This window comes from Mesoplodon bidens, assembly GCF_964165515.1.
Source record: "Mesoplodon bidens genome assembly, chromosome: 3".
Classification (NCBI taxonomy): Eukaryota; Metazoa; Chordata; class Mammalia; order Artiodactyla; family Ziphiidae; genus Mesoplodon; species Mesoplodon bidens.
Window position 1 is genome coordinate 91741122 of NC_138178.1, and position 15916 is coordinate 91757037.

The following is a 15916-nucleotide window of genomic DNA, read 5'->3' on the forward strand; positions in this document are numbered from 1 at the left end:
CCACCAGAGATGAGCATCTCAGCTGAGCTGCGGAGACCACTGGGGACAGGCCCCGAGGTGCTGTCTTGCAGAACTCCAGCTGTTCGGACACTTCCCTGCAAGTCATTCTCCCAGCTCATCAGAGATACCCAGGCAGGCCCCTGAGGAGAAGGTTATGGGTTTAGAAGTGGCCTAATTTCTTGACATTTTGTAAAACCTTTTAGCCACCCCTCCACCTTCTATCCGTTGATTCAACAAATAATTATTGAGGACACACCTGCCATATGCCAAGCCCTGTGCTAAATTCTGGGGGGGGGGGGCTCCTACCCTCATGAAAAGTATGGTGTAGAAAGGGAGCAGATGATAAATAAGTAAACAAATCAACACGATAATGACAGGCTGTTGTCAGTGCCATGAAGGAAATAAACAGGATAAATAAATGAGATAGACAGTGACAGGGAGGGGCTGCTCTGTAGGGAAAGACCTCCCTGCAGCAAGGACATTTGAGTTGAGACCTCAAGGAGATGAAGAGCTGGAGGAAGGGCATCCCAGGCGGAGGGGATACAAAGACGCAGAGGCAGAAACGCCTCGGCATGCTCAGGAACAGAGAGACGGTGGCCGGAGAGTGGTGAGAAGAATGATTTGGGGTGAGTTCAGAGAGGAGGCAGGAGCCACGTCGTGTAGGGCCTTGGAGGCCACGGTCAGAGCTTGGATTTTATTCTGAGAGCAAGAGAAGCCCCTTGCTGACAGTGTTACACACAAGCGGCAACGTCATTAAAGATCACTGCGTGCTCGCTGCAGTTAAGAGCTGTGAGGCATATCTATATGTGCTGTTGTAGAAAGAGTCACAAGATACCCTACGTGGGGAAACATCCCAAGAAGCAGAATACAGTATAAAATATGCTGCTAATGTCTTTTTTTTTTTTTTGCGATACGCGGGCCTCTCACTGTTGTGGCCTCTCCCGTTGCGGAGCACAGGCTCCGGACGCGCAGGCTCAGCGGCCGTGGCTCACGGGCCCAGCCGCTCCGCGGCAAGTGGGATCTTCCCGGACGGGGGCACGAACCGCGTCTCCCGCATCGGCAGGCGGACTCCCAACCACTGCGCCACCAGGGAAGCCCTGCTAATGTCTTTTTAAAACAGGAGATGTATATGTATATAGGCTTGCCGGTGTATAAAATAACCTCATTAAGGATACCCAAGAAGCTGGTGAGGGTTTGCTTCTGGGGATGGGGAACTGCAGCATAGGTAAAAGGGAGACTCTTCATAGTATTTTCTTTTGTATGTTTGAATATCTTACTATGTGCCTGTATTACTTATTCATTAAAAAAAGACAGTTTGTCTAAATTGCGGTCACCCTGGCCGCCATGTGGAGAAAGGGTGAGCCCAGAAGCAGAGGACTGGCTAGTAGGCTCTGGCCATGGTCCAGTCGAGGGGTGGTGGGGGCTGCACCTAGGGAGTTGGTGATGGGGATGGAGACAAGCAGAAGGGTTCATGATGCACTTTAGAGGCAGAGCCAGCTGGACTTGGTGAGTTCCACACGACAGTCCAGAGGAAAGCTGTGTGCATTATACGTGGGAACTGGGCCTGCCTGACTCTGTCTGCCTTCTCTGACATCTTTGTGGGTGGAAGGGTTCTTGGTCTCCTTCCAGGTGCTGAAAGCCTCAGAATTCCTGAGAATGTTGAGTCCATCACACTATGGAGGACACAGTTATGGACATGTGCCCCTTTCACATCCTTATGCAACTGTTACAAACGATTTTTAGTGACCAACAAAACAAAGTTATACTGAAGAAGCCCGCCCATTTCTCAACGGAGCTTGCTTTCTTTGCAGAGAGATGCCAAAGGCCAATACCTGTTTGACCTTCTTTGCCACCACCTGAATCTGCTCGAGAAAGACTATTTTGGGATTCGCTTTGTGGACCCTGATAAGCAGCGGGTAAGTCAATATTCAAAGCACAGATCGAGGAGAGGGTTGGTCAGTAAGCCTGAGGCCCTGAACTGTCTGTCACTCATGTTCAGAGTTTAGCCGCAGGAGTCGGGGACCAACCGGACCCTGCAGTTCGGTGTCACCTCTTCAGATCATATTGTGAGACCTGGAAGACCCCGTAGCAGAGCTCAGCTGGAGTGGTCCATTGTTTTTTAGATGCTGAAATGGCAGCCTCGAGAGCTGAAGTGATTTGCCCAAAGCTGCCCAGTTAGAGTCAGGGCAGCTGGGCAGGTGTTGTGGTCTCAGAGCCCAGGTCACAGGCTGAGGCTCTCCTGCTCCTCTCTAGTAAATGGGCTGATTCGCCTTGTTCTGCTTAGGAAGGGTCTCACCTAAGTGCCACAACAACCCAGTCTGGGCAGGACAGAGATGGAGCCGAACTGACGTGGGCTTTTCAGCCCTTGCAAATCCTGCAATTCTTGTTCTGCTCTACACAACGTGGGCGGCTCTACAGACACAAGGCATTGACAAGGACTGTGATATTCCAGACAGATACAGAAACAAGGCCCCTGACTACCCCTCCAGCTTCATCTCCCCGACCGTCTCCACCCTGCAGCTTCATCTCCCCGACCGTCTCCACCCTGCTGTGGCCCCGCCGGACCATACTGTGGCTCTCCACACACATCAGTCTTCTCTTCAAAGCCTTGACCTGTACAGTTCTCCTCTGGAACATCGCTTCCCCTTTCCTCACTTCTCTACTCCCCACACTTTCCTTCTGGCTAACTCCTTCTCACATGTAAGGTCTCAGCTTAGGCTTTGACTTCTTCCCAGAAGCCTTCCCTAATCCCTACTCTGACTGAGGGGCCCCCCTGATGTGTCCCCATGTGCCCTGTTCTACCCCTACTGGAGTAGAACTTATTACACCATGCTGGTATCACCTGTTTGATTACCTGTGTTCCTTGCAAAAATATGAGTTCCATGAGGGCGTGGACTTTATCTCATTCATCACTGTAACCCATGGAACTAGCACAGGGCCTAGAATGCAGTGGATGCTCAATAAATATCTGCTGAAGGAATGGTGAGTGGGTGAGTTAGTGGGTTATAGGGCCATGTTCCTGCCCTCCACTTGCCCAGCTACCCTTCAGGCCCACACCTGCAGTTCCTATAACTTCCGTCCATCAGCCCTTTGCTCGGTGTGGGGAGGTTCTCTCTGGCATCCCCACCGAAGTGGGAAAGTATGCAGAAGCATTCAGGCCTCACTGCCTCCCTTCCCCACACCCACTGTCGTCTACCATCCTCCAAAAGCACTGTCACCACGAGCCCCAGCGGGCCCCCCTTTCGTGGGTCCACTCATTTTTTTCATAGCTCCAAACATGAGCTTCATCTCTGTCACCACTGGGGACCTTGGAGCCCTGGAGGGTGCAGCCTCCCAGCAGTGCCCAGGGCCACAGGTAACTCCCTCTCCAAGCCAGAATCAGGTGGTGTTATTTGTTTCATTCATTCATTTATTCATTCATTTATTAATTAATTATTTGGCTGCATCAGGTCTTCATCGCTGCTCCCAGGCTTTATCTAGTTGCAGCGAGCAGGGGCTACTCTTCGTTGCAGTGAGCAGGCTTCTCGCTGCAGTGACTTCTTTTGTTGCGGAGCACAGGCTCTAGACACACGGGCTTCAGTAGTTGCAGCACATGGGCCCAGTAGTTGTGGCTCGCAGGCTCTAGAGCACAGACTCAGTAGTTGTGGCCCACGGGCCCAGCCGCTCCGCAGCATGTGGGATCTTCCCAGACCAGGGATCGAACACGCGTCCCCTGCATTGGCAGGTGGATTCTTAACCACTGCACCACCACAGAAGCCCCCAGGTGTTGTTTTGTTGTTGGATGCTCTGAGCCGTTGTGTCTCCAGGTCACATTTAGGGTTTTATGCTGAAGACTTGAGCTATAGGAAAGAAACCAAAGCCTGAATCTGTTTCCTTTGACAAGCCCTGCCCCACTTTGCTGCCGTGTTTCATTCCTCCTGGCTCAGCAGAATTTTGAGCGTCACCAGTGTTTGAGGAGTGTTGAGGTCAGCCCCTCACCCTATAAAGGCCCCACTGTCTTGTCATAAATACTATCCTTAGCTCTGGACGATAGTATAAGACCCCCCAAAGTGCCACAACACCAGGAAGCTACATGTCCTCACATGCTCTAGGTGTCCGTTCACTCTGTAATGGTAGAGTCTTAGACGGTTTTTACAAAGGGATTTTGTTGTTGTAGTTTGTTTATTTTGGGGAGTCAGAGCTGTTTCTCCTTAAGAAGGAAGACCAGTTACCCCAAGATCTCTTCATCTCCCAAAGACGGTGGCATATGAAGAAAAAAGGGTAAAATGTATCCTGTTCATTATTTTTTAGTTGGATCAGCATGTGCTTGAGGAGGATAAGAGAGTATGTTGAGATGACAAAGATTAAAAGCCAAAGGAGACAGAGAAAAATAAGGAAATGGGGAAAAGGAGAAAGAAACTTTCATGGAGTGACTCCTTTGTGCCAGGCTCCACGCTGGGCACAAACCTAGATCTTTCAGCCAGTGGACGTTGAGTGATGAGGTGTATCAGGCACGAAGCTAAGAGTTTCACATGTGCTATTTGATCCTTAACACGAATGAGATGAGTATCCACAGTTATACCATCCATTCTCCAGATGAGTCTCCAGACGGTCTCAGACAGGTTATGTACCTTGCCCAAGGCAAGTGGCAAAGCCTGTCTCCTGCTCAGACCTGCCTGATGCCAGAGCCTGTGTGGTTTCTGGGGGTTCCATGCTGAATTCATAGCCTATAGCCTCTAAAGTGACATGATTCTGTGCTTTTATTGAGGGTTTAAGGAGAGCAGGGAGGCTTGAGAGGGTCCTTGAGAGCTGTGGGGAAATGGACCTGTAAAGAATTGTCCTAGATCTACTGATCACAATAGAGATGGAGGAGGTGAGCTCCCTGCTCCCCCCAGACCTCTTCCCCTGAGCGCCAGGGCGGCAGAGCCCATTGCTCACATCCATCCCATCATCGCTTGCTCTGCAGGGGTCTCCATGGGGTCTGGGATTTCTCTGGTCCCTCCTGGAGGAGCTGCCCTCACTCCCCTCCCCTGTTCCTGACTCAGGCCCTGGTCTCAGACTATTCTCACCCTCTCCTTCAAGCCCCCAGAGTCTGAAGGTTGTACCACCTTGGCTCCTTCACCCACATGCAGGAGGAAGCTCCGCCCTCTGAACCTTCTTTTTACTCTTCTCCTGATCCCTCCTCCCCAACCCAGTGTTATCAATTTGCTAGTGATTCTGGGACCCAGATGTAGGCAGACAGCTGCAAAAGGTAACTCTGGCCATCACCATATTTGGGGGATCCTGTCAAGATTTCTCTACCAGACCCTCTCTTGGACAAGCTTTCCACCCTCTTTCCACCTGCTCCCGGTCTCCTCCAGCCTCACTCCTTTCTGGAGCTCTCACTCCAGTACAAACTAAAGTCTTCTCTCCAGCTATTGCCAAGGGGAATAGCCTTTTGTCACTCAGCCTCTCTGCCTTCTGCTAATAATGGATCTATCATTGCACTTAGCTTCCTTCTATCTTCGTTTATTTATTTTAATCTATCGGTCCAGTGCCTCAGGGCATTTAGTTTTCTGAGTCCCCGACACTTGCTGTGCTCTTCTCACTGTCCACAATTCTGGTGTGCTCCGCACAGACAGGCCTTCTCCGCCTTCATAGGCATGGTCTGGAACCCCAGTTGTTTCCATGCAGTTTCATCTCCTGCCTTTGCTTCCCTGTGAAGCCAAGCCGCAGTGGGCCGTGTAATGTGAGAAGGACCTCTTAAACCACACTGAGTGGCTATAATGAGTTGCCAGCCTCGTGGGAACTCAGATCAGAGGAAGCAAGAGAGCAGGATGTCAGCCCAGATTATCCATGTGGAGCTGACGGAAGAACTGGCTCTTGGTGGGTCCATTAACTGTGTGACCCACGGCCCAGCCCAGAAGGTGAGAGCTGGGCATCGAGGGAGGCTAGGATGCGTCTGCGTGGCCCTGCCTGCTTTCCTGCCAGAGGGAGGACTCTGCCAGACGTTTTACTAAATAGAAGTAGTCAGAAAAGAGGGAGGTGTGGACCTGGTTCCTTCTCCTGTTCTACAGCTGCACACTGAACACTGAGCTGGGCACCAGTGATACAGTGGTAAACACGACAGAGTTTTCTGCCCTCACAGAGCAGTGGTTTTAAGCTACTTCCAGATAATCAAGCCCCAAATATCAGCAATTCTAGCTCTCTGCAAATTATCAAGGTTCCTCATTATCATAAAAGCAACAAACATCAATAGTGCATTTTATAAGGCATCCATGGAGAAGTGGGAAACTGATATAGAACGTTCTCGTTGCTTCCTTTCCCAAACGTAAGTACCATGGGGAAAAATGCATTGCTACCATGTCCTGCCTCTGTGAAAATCCAGGGAGAACAGGATACTACACATTGGTTGTGGTTAGTTATCTTATGAGACTTAGATTTTAAACATCCCTGGATGCCAAGGAATCCTGAGTATGTATTCCCTAACACAAGGGTTGGCAATGCGTTGCTCAAACAAAGATGAAATATACACCAGCCATCCCTGCCTTCTCAACATTTATGAAATTCCACCTGCCATTGCTTTCTAGAGCTGCTACCAATAGCCTCTGTGTGTCATCCTGTCCCCACTGCATAACACAAACACAACCCATTAAAGGGAGTATTTTCCTACTAAAGCCAGGTGGGGCTCTGTCCTCATCACACATATGTGCTTTCATTTGTGCCTACTGGCGTGCCAGAAACATGGCTTGGAACTCTGGCGCCCTACGTTGGAAGGCGGCATTGCCAGGGAAGCCCAGAAATGGCATCTGAAGCTGGATCTCTTCCCCCCTTCACAGCTGGTTCCATGGAGAGCTTATTTCAGAAAATCATATCATTCTGTACTCTCCAAGCCTACATATCACAAGCTTCTGAGCTGCTTTCACCCTGGGCTACAATCTGTCTAGTTTTTTAAATTGAATAAAACAAGTTATATTTGACACTGCTTCTCATTAGGGCTTTCTTGTTCTGTGTTCTCTGTTTCAGCATTGGTTGGAGTTTACAAAGTCTGTGGTGAAGCAGTTGAGATGTAAGTATTGTCCATGAAAAGACGGAAGCCTCACCCCTGGGGAGGGTGGGAGGAAACCTCCCACTTGCACTGAGTCTTGGGAATTTTCCACTGTTCTAAGTGTAAGTTGGCCCTAAACATGTGGAGATTTTCTTCAGATGGTTCAGAGACCTGTGCATCCCAGTGGGGCGGGGAGCCCAGTCATCTTTCTGGGAAGGTCTTCCTGATGGGCACCTCTTTTTCTCTGCAGCCCAGCCTCCATTCACCATGTGTTTCCGCGTGAAGTTTTACCCTGCAGACCCTGCTGCCCTGAAAGAAGAAATAACCAGGTAAGGCTGAGCCCATGTCCCTCAGCCTCTAAGACTTGTTGGAGAGGATAGGAAAAAGGGACTGTAACTTCCTAGATCCTCTACTTTGGAAGCTCCCAACTCTGATAGGCAAGGAATTCTTCCTAAATATAGCCTTACTTCTATATTTCATTTCCACATGCTCTCTTTGCCCATCCCCTCAGCAGAATTGCAACTGAGTGAGCTTCTTTCCTTCAAGAATACTTCATCTTAAACTGGTCATCTGCAAAGGGGTCTGGAGTAATGAATTAATCAAAAGCATTTTTTTCTTTTACCAATGATGTGGCCACCATGGATGTTTTTGGAGACGGCCGTGTTGCTGCTTATTTAGGGGCTTGAAATAGACTCCAGCAGCCTAATGTACTTGGGAAATGGCAAAGCAGGACACTGAAAAACGAGCTGGGAAACACTGAAGATTTTAAATCCAAGTGGGTGACCTCCCGTGTGCTTATGGATCAGGCCCGTGATAAAGTCTTCATTGTGGGGATCGTGTTCTGTGGCAGGCAGCTACATGGAATGAATCCTGTCTCATCCAGCCCCACTTGGGGATGAGAAAGAACCTCTGTGCCCACACCATCCTACAAGAGGGTCAATGAATTGGGGCTTCAAAGCTCCCCCAAGGGTTTTGTGTATCTAAGCCAAATTCACTCTAAAAGTCTGACCTCAGAGATTTAGAACTCTCTGAACTGGGATCCTTAATTTTTATATTAGAAAGATGTAATTTGGACATTAGCAAAACCTTGATGTTACCTTGTAAAGGGTGGAGCCCTAGGTGAAGAGACGATGCCAGGGAATCCTAGAGCCGAGGAAGAGACAGCTCTGCCAGCTCTGCGCGCCCCCTCCCTAAAGCCTGAGAGACAGCAAAGATTGGGACGAGCCATTGCCAGTGTAGAGACTGCTTGTCCTCTAAGGCCTTGAGATCTATTTCTAGATCCTGAACTCCACATGAGCCCCAGTGGAGGTTGAGGGGAATCTTGCGAAGGAATCAAAAGGATCAGGAAGGTTGTTTCCTCCAGGTGCTCTGAGCTCACCCACCACCCACTTTAAAGCACTGAGGACAGTGAAGCGTGTAGTTACAACCAAGTCTCGTGCTCCTTACTGGGCACATGGAAACTGCAGGCTCTGCTAATCCATGTGGAAGTGGATGTGGCCCCCACTTTGCCTGTGAAAACCAAGCTCATCCATGTTAATGAGCAATCCTGTAGCTTTAGGCAGGAGAGTAAGGGTAGACCCACTGTGTTTAACACTTAAACAGGGAGGAATTTTGGTAAAGCGCTAGCCTGCCCTGCTCATGACTTCCAGAGTGCTTGGCACAGTTCTGTACCTGCCCCTCCTTCCCCGCTTCCCTCCCCCTCCCCCCTTTCCTTTCCTCCCTCCCTCCCCACCTTTCTCTCCCGAAAGAGGTAATGGTGCCAGGGCAGACCCAGAAGTCCACGTTCCTGTCCACATGTCAGGGCAGATTTAACACATCTTTGTTGAGAGCCTAGCACCTAGCCTCCTAACACCTCGCATCAGGATCACCTTTTCTGCACCTCACTGGACCAACAGCAAGGATGAGAGGGTTTGGTCTAACGACTCAGAGGGCTGCCAGTGAGAGCACGACAGACACACGGCTTTCTGATTTGATTAAAGGACAAAAATATATAGTTCTCTGGGCCCTTAGGAGGAGGTCTTTTCTTTTTTTTTTAAGATTTTTTTGATGTGTGGACCTTTTTTTTTTTTTTTTTTTTTTTTTGCAGTATGCGGGCCTCCCACTGCCGTGGCCTCTCCCGTTGCGGAGCACAGGCTCCGGACACGCAGGCTCAGCAGCCATGGCTCACGGACCCAGCCGCTTCGCGGCATGTGGGATCCTCCTGAACCGGAGCATGAACCCGTGTCCCCTGCATTGGCAGGCAGACTCCCAACCACTGTGCCACCAGGGAAGCCCGATGTGTGGACCATTTTTAAAGTCTTTATTAAATTTGTTACAGCATTGCTTCTGTTTTATGTGTTGGTTTTTTGGCTGTGAGGCATGTGGGATCTTAGCTCCCTGACCAGGGATCAAACCCACACCCCCTGCATTGGAAGGCAAAGTCTAAACCACTGGACCACCAGGGAAGTCCCAGGAGGAGGTCTTAACAATACAATTTTCTAAAACAAATGTCACTACATGATACTAATGTACAGACCCTCCTACCCAAGGAGTAGCATAGACCAGGAGGCTCAGATCCTGTTTCTGTTACTTCTTGGCTATGTGGCCTTGGACATAAAATATTTAACTTCTCTGACCTTCAGATCCCTTATTTATAAAATGAGGATAGTAATAGTACCTCCCAGCTTTGTTGGGAGGATTAACCACTACACGGGGTCTTGTACTTCTTAATACACCCCCAGGGAGCCTGGCACTGAGCAAAGGCTCACTGTTTACTGCCAGGTCGATTACATGGTCCGCAGACCTCAGGGGCTCTGCATGGGGCACAAGTACAGTTGGTTCTGGCTTTTCTCCCTTGTTTATGTGATAATCCCCACTCCTTTTCTGTCCTAGCTAGAGTCCTAACACTTAAGCAGCTAACTTGTGAGGGCTGGGAAAGCCATGGCCAGGCCTCTGTCCAAGTCAGCAAACTTCAAAGACACGGGCAAGCATGTGAGCTCCTGCCCCTTCCGCATGCAACTGTGCCCACCATCCTCGACTATTTTCCCTTGCTCTCTGCCTCACCAGCCTTCCTTCCCTAGAGTGCATTTTCCAAGCGTTGTCAGGTGTGTGGACCTCAGGGTGCCTGGGCCTGATTTGGAGTCTTTGTGCCCCTCCCCCCTCCCTGAAGCGTTCTGTGGAGGCCCTGGGCTTCGCTGCGTCTTTCTCCTCATTCACATCCCTGCTGCTCTTAAAAGAGTGGGTACCTGCCCCAGCCTCATTCAATACCCATAATTCATTACTGGCTTAGAGCTCTCCACCCCACCTTTCCTGCCAAACTAATTTAGCTGTCAGTGTGTTTTTTTCCTGGCAATATCAGTCCTAAATTTCGCTGCCGTCTCAGCTTCTCCCATAAAGCCAGGCTTAGAGGAGGGGATGAAGAAGAACTGTGCTTCAATTTATCTCTTGGACGCTTCCCAGATGATAAATTTAGTTGCCAAATCCTGATTAATCTCTTTTGTCATTTTTTAAATAAATAAATAGATTTTCTTGTCTGAGCTAGAGACAAGGCAGAGAAAATGGGGATTAGGCACCAGATTTAGCTTTTAACAAGGGCTGCAGGTGTTCGAACTCATTGAAAGATCAATAGAAGGAAACTGAGTGCACATGGGGCCCCACCTTCCAAAGGAAGCAAACTGCCTGACACATATTTGAGCAGGTGCTCAAAAAATGTTAATAGACTTTTCAGGTCATTTATTTTTTTTTAAAAAAGTTAATAGAGTTTATAGGTAGTATATTCCATCAGTGAACATCACTTGAGCCTGGCTTAGGCTAAGATGGGTTGGCAAACTTTTTCTGTAGAAGACCAGATAGTAAGTATTTTAGGCTTTGTGGGCCATATGGTCTCTGTCGCAACTAATCTGTTCTGCCATTGTAATGCGAAAGCAGCCACAGACAGTACATACATGAATGAGCATGGCTGTGTTCCAATAAAATGTTATTTTATCTCACTGGGGACTCTGGTGGCAGGTTTAGTGTGCCAATCCTGGGAGAAGGAATCAAAAAGATCTGAGTTCAAATCCCAGGTCGTTCTTTAACTAGATATGTGACAAGGCAAGCAACAATATCTCTGATCACACCCTTTCCTCATGTATGATGAGACAGGGATAAAAACAGTAGTCACCTCATAGAATTGCTGAAAGAGTGCGTGTTGAACAGTACAGTGTGTGGCACACAGCGTGCACTAAGTATATCACTGCTGTATTGTTTCTCTCTCCACTGGAATGTAAGCTCCCTAAGAGTAAGGACTCTGCTTTGTTCTCTGCTGTATTCCCAGCACCTGTGGCTGTGCCTGGCACATGTGTGTGCTCAGAACTAGATGGATAGATGGATGGAAGGTTGGATGGACGGATGGAGGGATGGTTGAATGGATGGATGGATGGATGGGTTGGTGGTTGGATGGATAAATGGATGAATGGATGAGTGGATGGATGGATGGATGAATGAGTGGATGGATGGGTGGGAGGGAGGGTGAATAGGCACAGGATGTATAGGCTCTCTAGAAGAATATTAAAAGTGACAAAACATAATCTCTAACTCCAAGGAGCCCGCAGTCTAGTATGGGGGAGGAAGACATACTAAACACGATCATAGTTAGGAAAAGGGATGGCAGAAAACAGAGGAAACCAGGGGCAAAGACTCTAATGAAGGGAAGACAGGGCCAAAGGATCTTCTGGAAGAAACTCTTCAGGAGCTGCCAGTGCTTTCCAGAGTTCAGAACCTTTAATTGGGGAAATATCTCTGGATTCATCCTCACCCTCTGATATCAGAAATCAGAATGCCAAAGCCAGTTCCTTGGATGTACATGTTCCAGAAATACATGGGTTTTTATTGGTCATCTTTTTTTTTTTTTTTTAACCCTGAAGAATCTTTTTTCTTTTTTCTTTTTTTGGCTGCGTTGGGTCTCTGTTGCCACGCGCGGGCTTCCTCTAGTTACGGCAAGCAGGGGCTACTCTTCATTGTGGCGGGCGGGCTTCTCATTGCGGTGGCTTCTCTTGTTGCGGAGCATGGGCTCTAGGCACGCAAGCTTCACTAGTTGTGGCACGTGGGCTCAGTAGTTGTGGCTTGCAGGCTCTAGAGCACAGGCTCAGTAGTTGTGGCACACGGGCTTAGCTGCTCCGCGGCATGTGGGATCTTCCCAGACCAGGGCTCGAACCCGTGTCCCCTGCACTGGCGGGTAGATTCTCAACCACTGCGCCACCAGGGAAGCCCTCCTTGGTCGTCTTTTAGGCTCTCACACATTCTGCCTTTGGATGGTCCTCCATCAATTTAGGACAACCTGGCATTTAAACAAAACTGGAGGTGAGGTAAATCCTCTTTGGAGCCAGAAGGAGATAGGCAAAGTTTAACCAAAAAAGTGTCCTAAAGAGAAAGCTTTTTGTCTTAAATCTGGTCTAAAGCTGATTTCTTTTTCATTCCAGTGAGAATTTCTCTCTGATGACAAAGAGCTCCCCTGACTTCATTTAGGACCCTTTTCTCCCTAACCATAGCTCACTGAATTACCATGCGGGTTCTGTTTCCTCAGCTATAAAATGTGAGAGTTAGGCTCTGTAACTCCTACTATGAGGGTCTGAGACTGGGGAGCCCAACCAGCCTGCTCATTATGAGCTCATTATGAGCTGCTTATTATAAGCAGGCTGATCCCTTGCCTGGCAACACAGTGGCCCTGGTGACAATGCCTCAGGCAACAAGATAGTCTTCCTTAGGCCCTTATGTCGCAGGGGAGAACATGCCAGACCCTCTTGGGAATAGGTCTAAGGATGCTATGAGTCATGTGGGATGTATTTTCATGACCAACAACACTGAGTCATTGGTTACCTCCTTAAATGAACAAAACACAAAGCTTGACGGAAGCTGCTGTGGGAGAAAAGGGAGGGGGGACCCCTAGTGTAACTCTCTCCCTTGAAGCTGTCAGCTGATTCTTTCATGAGCTCATCTCGTCCTCTGCAGACTGTGGTGTGTTTCTTTAGGATGTTGACTTGCCCCTCCTTCCCCTCCCCCTCCAGTCGCTACGCCATTGCTTGACAGTGTTCCCACGGCCTTACCCTTGACCTCCCTGTAGCTGTTCTACCTTCTGAAGTCTGAAGGAACCCCGCCCAGCAGCGGAAAGCCTTGTTTACTTTCCAGCTCACCTGAGGCACCCGTCATGCACCTATCGTGGTTCTCACTGTGAGGAGGAGTGTGTCCCCCTCGGAGGGCAAATCAGAAGCTCTAGAGGAGCCTTTTCAAACCCAGCAGCACCCATACACAGACTCTCACATGCTCCACCCCGGGGTGTGTGGGGGGGTGTTCTCCTCACCACCACCTTGAGGATCACTATCCAGAGCCTTTGAAATATCTCCTTCAGTCCAGTACGTGCAGTCCCTGAATTTTGGACACAGACAAGCAGAGGGGTGTGGGAGGAGTGATGCATGAACTCAGGCCCCGGGAGTGATCTGTAAGTAAGAGGCCAAAGGCTTGCTGCCACATCCTGCCAAAGCCGGTGGAAGGTGGGAGTCAAAGCCATGAGAGGCAGAGAAGCACCGCCTCCTTCCTTCCACACACCTGTGGCATTTCATCGTGGGAAGCAGAGTGAAGACAAGCTTGATCTGGTAGATCCAGCTTAAAAAATTACTACTCATTGCACGATGTCTTTTTCCTTCAGTTTTCCTTGGGGCCGAGTGGGAGTGCTTGGGATAAGAAGGGGAGTTCTTACTAACTTCCGGACCACAGTAGTCGCCTTCCCTTTGGTTTGAGGAGGGCAGTCCATCCTGATGTGGTTAGAAGGATGCTTGCGAATTTTCTTAGGACAGTGCTTCATAAATTTTAATCTATGTACAGATCACCTGGGGATCTTGTTAAAATGATTCAGTAGGTCTCAGATGGGCCTAATTCTCCATTTCCAACCAGCTCCCAGATGCTGCGGACACCCCTGTTATGTGGGCCACACTTTGAATAGCAAAGCTTTAGGAGAAAAGAAGGTTTGATCGCTCCTTCGTTTCTATTTAATGACTTGAGTCACGTGCTGGTGCCCCTCCTCACCCCAGAAGTTGTGCTGTCACTGGTCCTCTTTCTTTTGAGCATTTTCACATGATCAAGTGGGCATGGGATCCTCTGTTTTATTCTTCAGCCTGAAAACAGAAGCAATAGAAATACCTCTAGTTGTCCAGGGAGTGCCCAATTTCTTTTTGGTTCAAACGGATGGAATTTAAGGGAATTTTACCATATTCCCATTACTCCTGTGAGGATGCTGTAGTTATCTATGGCTGTTTAACAAAATGCCACAAAACTTCACTTAAAATAAAAGTACTTCTCATCTCTGAGTGTCTGTGGGTCAGGAATTCAGGAGCAGCATAGCTGGGTGCTTCTGGCTCAGGGTCTCGCCTGGGGTTGCAGCCAAGCGGTTGGCTGGGCCTGTGGTCATCTGAAGGCTTCACCGGAGGATTCACTTCCAAGATGGTGTACTCACATGGCTGTTGGCAGAAAGCTTCAGTTCCTTGCTAGCTGTTGGCAAAACGCCTCAGTTCCTCACCATGGACCTTTCTATAGGGCTGCTTAAGTGTCCTCGAGCAGAGTGAGTGATCCAAGAGAAGGAGAGCACAAGGAGGAAGCTGCAGGGACACTGTGACCTAGTCTCAGATGTCAGACGCTAACTACCACTCCTGCTTTAGTCTGCTTGTTAGAAGCAAGCCACTGAGTCTAACCCACACTGAAATGGAGTGAATTAAGCTCTACCTCTAGAAATGAGGAGTATCAAGGAATTTGTGAACTTTTTTTTTTTAACCATGCCACGTGGCTTGGGGGATCTTAGTTCCCCAGCCAGGGATTGAACCCATGACCTCAGCAGTGAAAGTGCAGATTCCTAACCACTGGACTGCCAGGGAATTCCCTGTGGACATATTTAAACCACCACAAATGCCCACCGCCAAGGAGCCACTGTGGTAGGTGACTCACTTAAGGGTGTGATACCCCTGGCCTCTGCTCTTCTCAGGGCACCTGTGAGGTTATGAACATCAGAGACCCCACTCCTTGTAAAGACCTTTCAGAATGGAACGTCAACAGTTCCATCCCATGGCAACAGAGTCCACCCAATTACTTGTGAAACTACAAAGCAGTTATAGTGCAAAGAGGGTAGAATAACACAGTGATGACGAGCCAACCTCAGTCCTGAATTTGAATCCTGGTTCTGCCACTTACCAGTTATGTGCCCATGAGAAAATCACTTAAGCCTCAGTTTATCTTAAAAGAGGGAGATAATAACAATATATATCTCAACGTGGTATGCGAAAATTAGATGAGATGCTGATGTCAAGTGTGTAAGTCCTGGACTGGGAAATAGTAAGTGCTCAATACACATCAGCTACTATTAGCTGTTCTTAATAGCCTGCTTCCACCTGAGGTGAGAGCTTCCTACGGTTGAAGAAATATTAGCCACAAGTTTCTGCATTTCCTTCACCAGTGCCTCTTCTTACACCTTATTCAAATTCTGAGAGGTCTGGTTGACCTCTGCCCGTAATGAGGGCCATTCCACATATGGACAGATTGACTTGGCAAGCCGAGGCAGAACTCTCCCCAAGGCTAGTTCCTTCACCACCTTTCTGCTTCTTAAGAGGCAATGTCAGCGAGAGTCCAAGGTGGAGAGAGGCCCCATCGGCCCCTCTCTCATGACACAGGTTTCTTTCTCGGCATTGAATTGAGGGGGGCTGGCTCCTTCCAAATCCCAGCACTGGGGGACAATACTTTTAACCAGGAGGTGCCATTTCTGTTTTTTGTTTTGTTTTGTTTTTTTGCGGTACACGGGCCTCTCACTGTGTGGCCTCTCCCGTTGCGGAGCACAGGCTCCAGACGCGCAGGCTCAGCGGCCATGGCTCACGGGTCCAGCCGCTCCGCGGCATGTGGGATCCTCCCGGACCG

At 49.0% G+C, this 15916-nt stretch overlaps 1 protein-coding gene across 5 annotated transcripts in view; it reads left to right on the forward strand.

The window, feature by feature from the left end:
* FRMD5 (FERM domain containing 5) overlaps nt 1–15916 on the forward strand; it is a gene marked incomplete at both ends in the record, with an annotated part of 348831 nt that overhangs the window by 301124 nt on the left and 31791 nt on the right. For 3 of the 5 annotated variants that reach the window (XM_081228955.1, XM_081228956.1, XM_081228957.1), the window contains 3 exons: nt 1812–1916; nt 6985–7027; nt 7257–7335. In XM_081228955.1, the coding sequence (XP_081085081.1) occupies nt 1812–1916; nt 6985–7027; nt 7257–7335 (227 nt within the window). Of the gene's footprint in view, nt 1–1811; nt 1917–6984; nt 7028–7175; nt 7336–15916 lie in introns of those variants that run through there. The other 2 variants (XM_081228954.1, XM_081228958.1) reach the window with 2 other exon arrangements.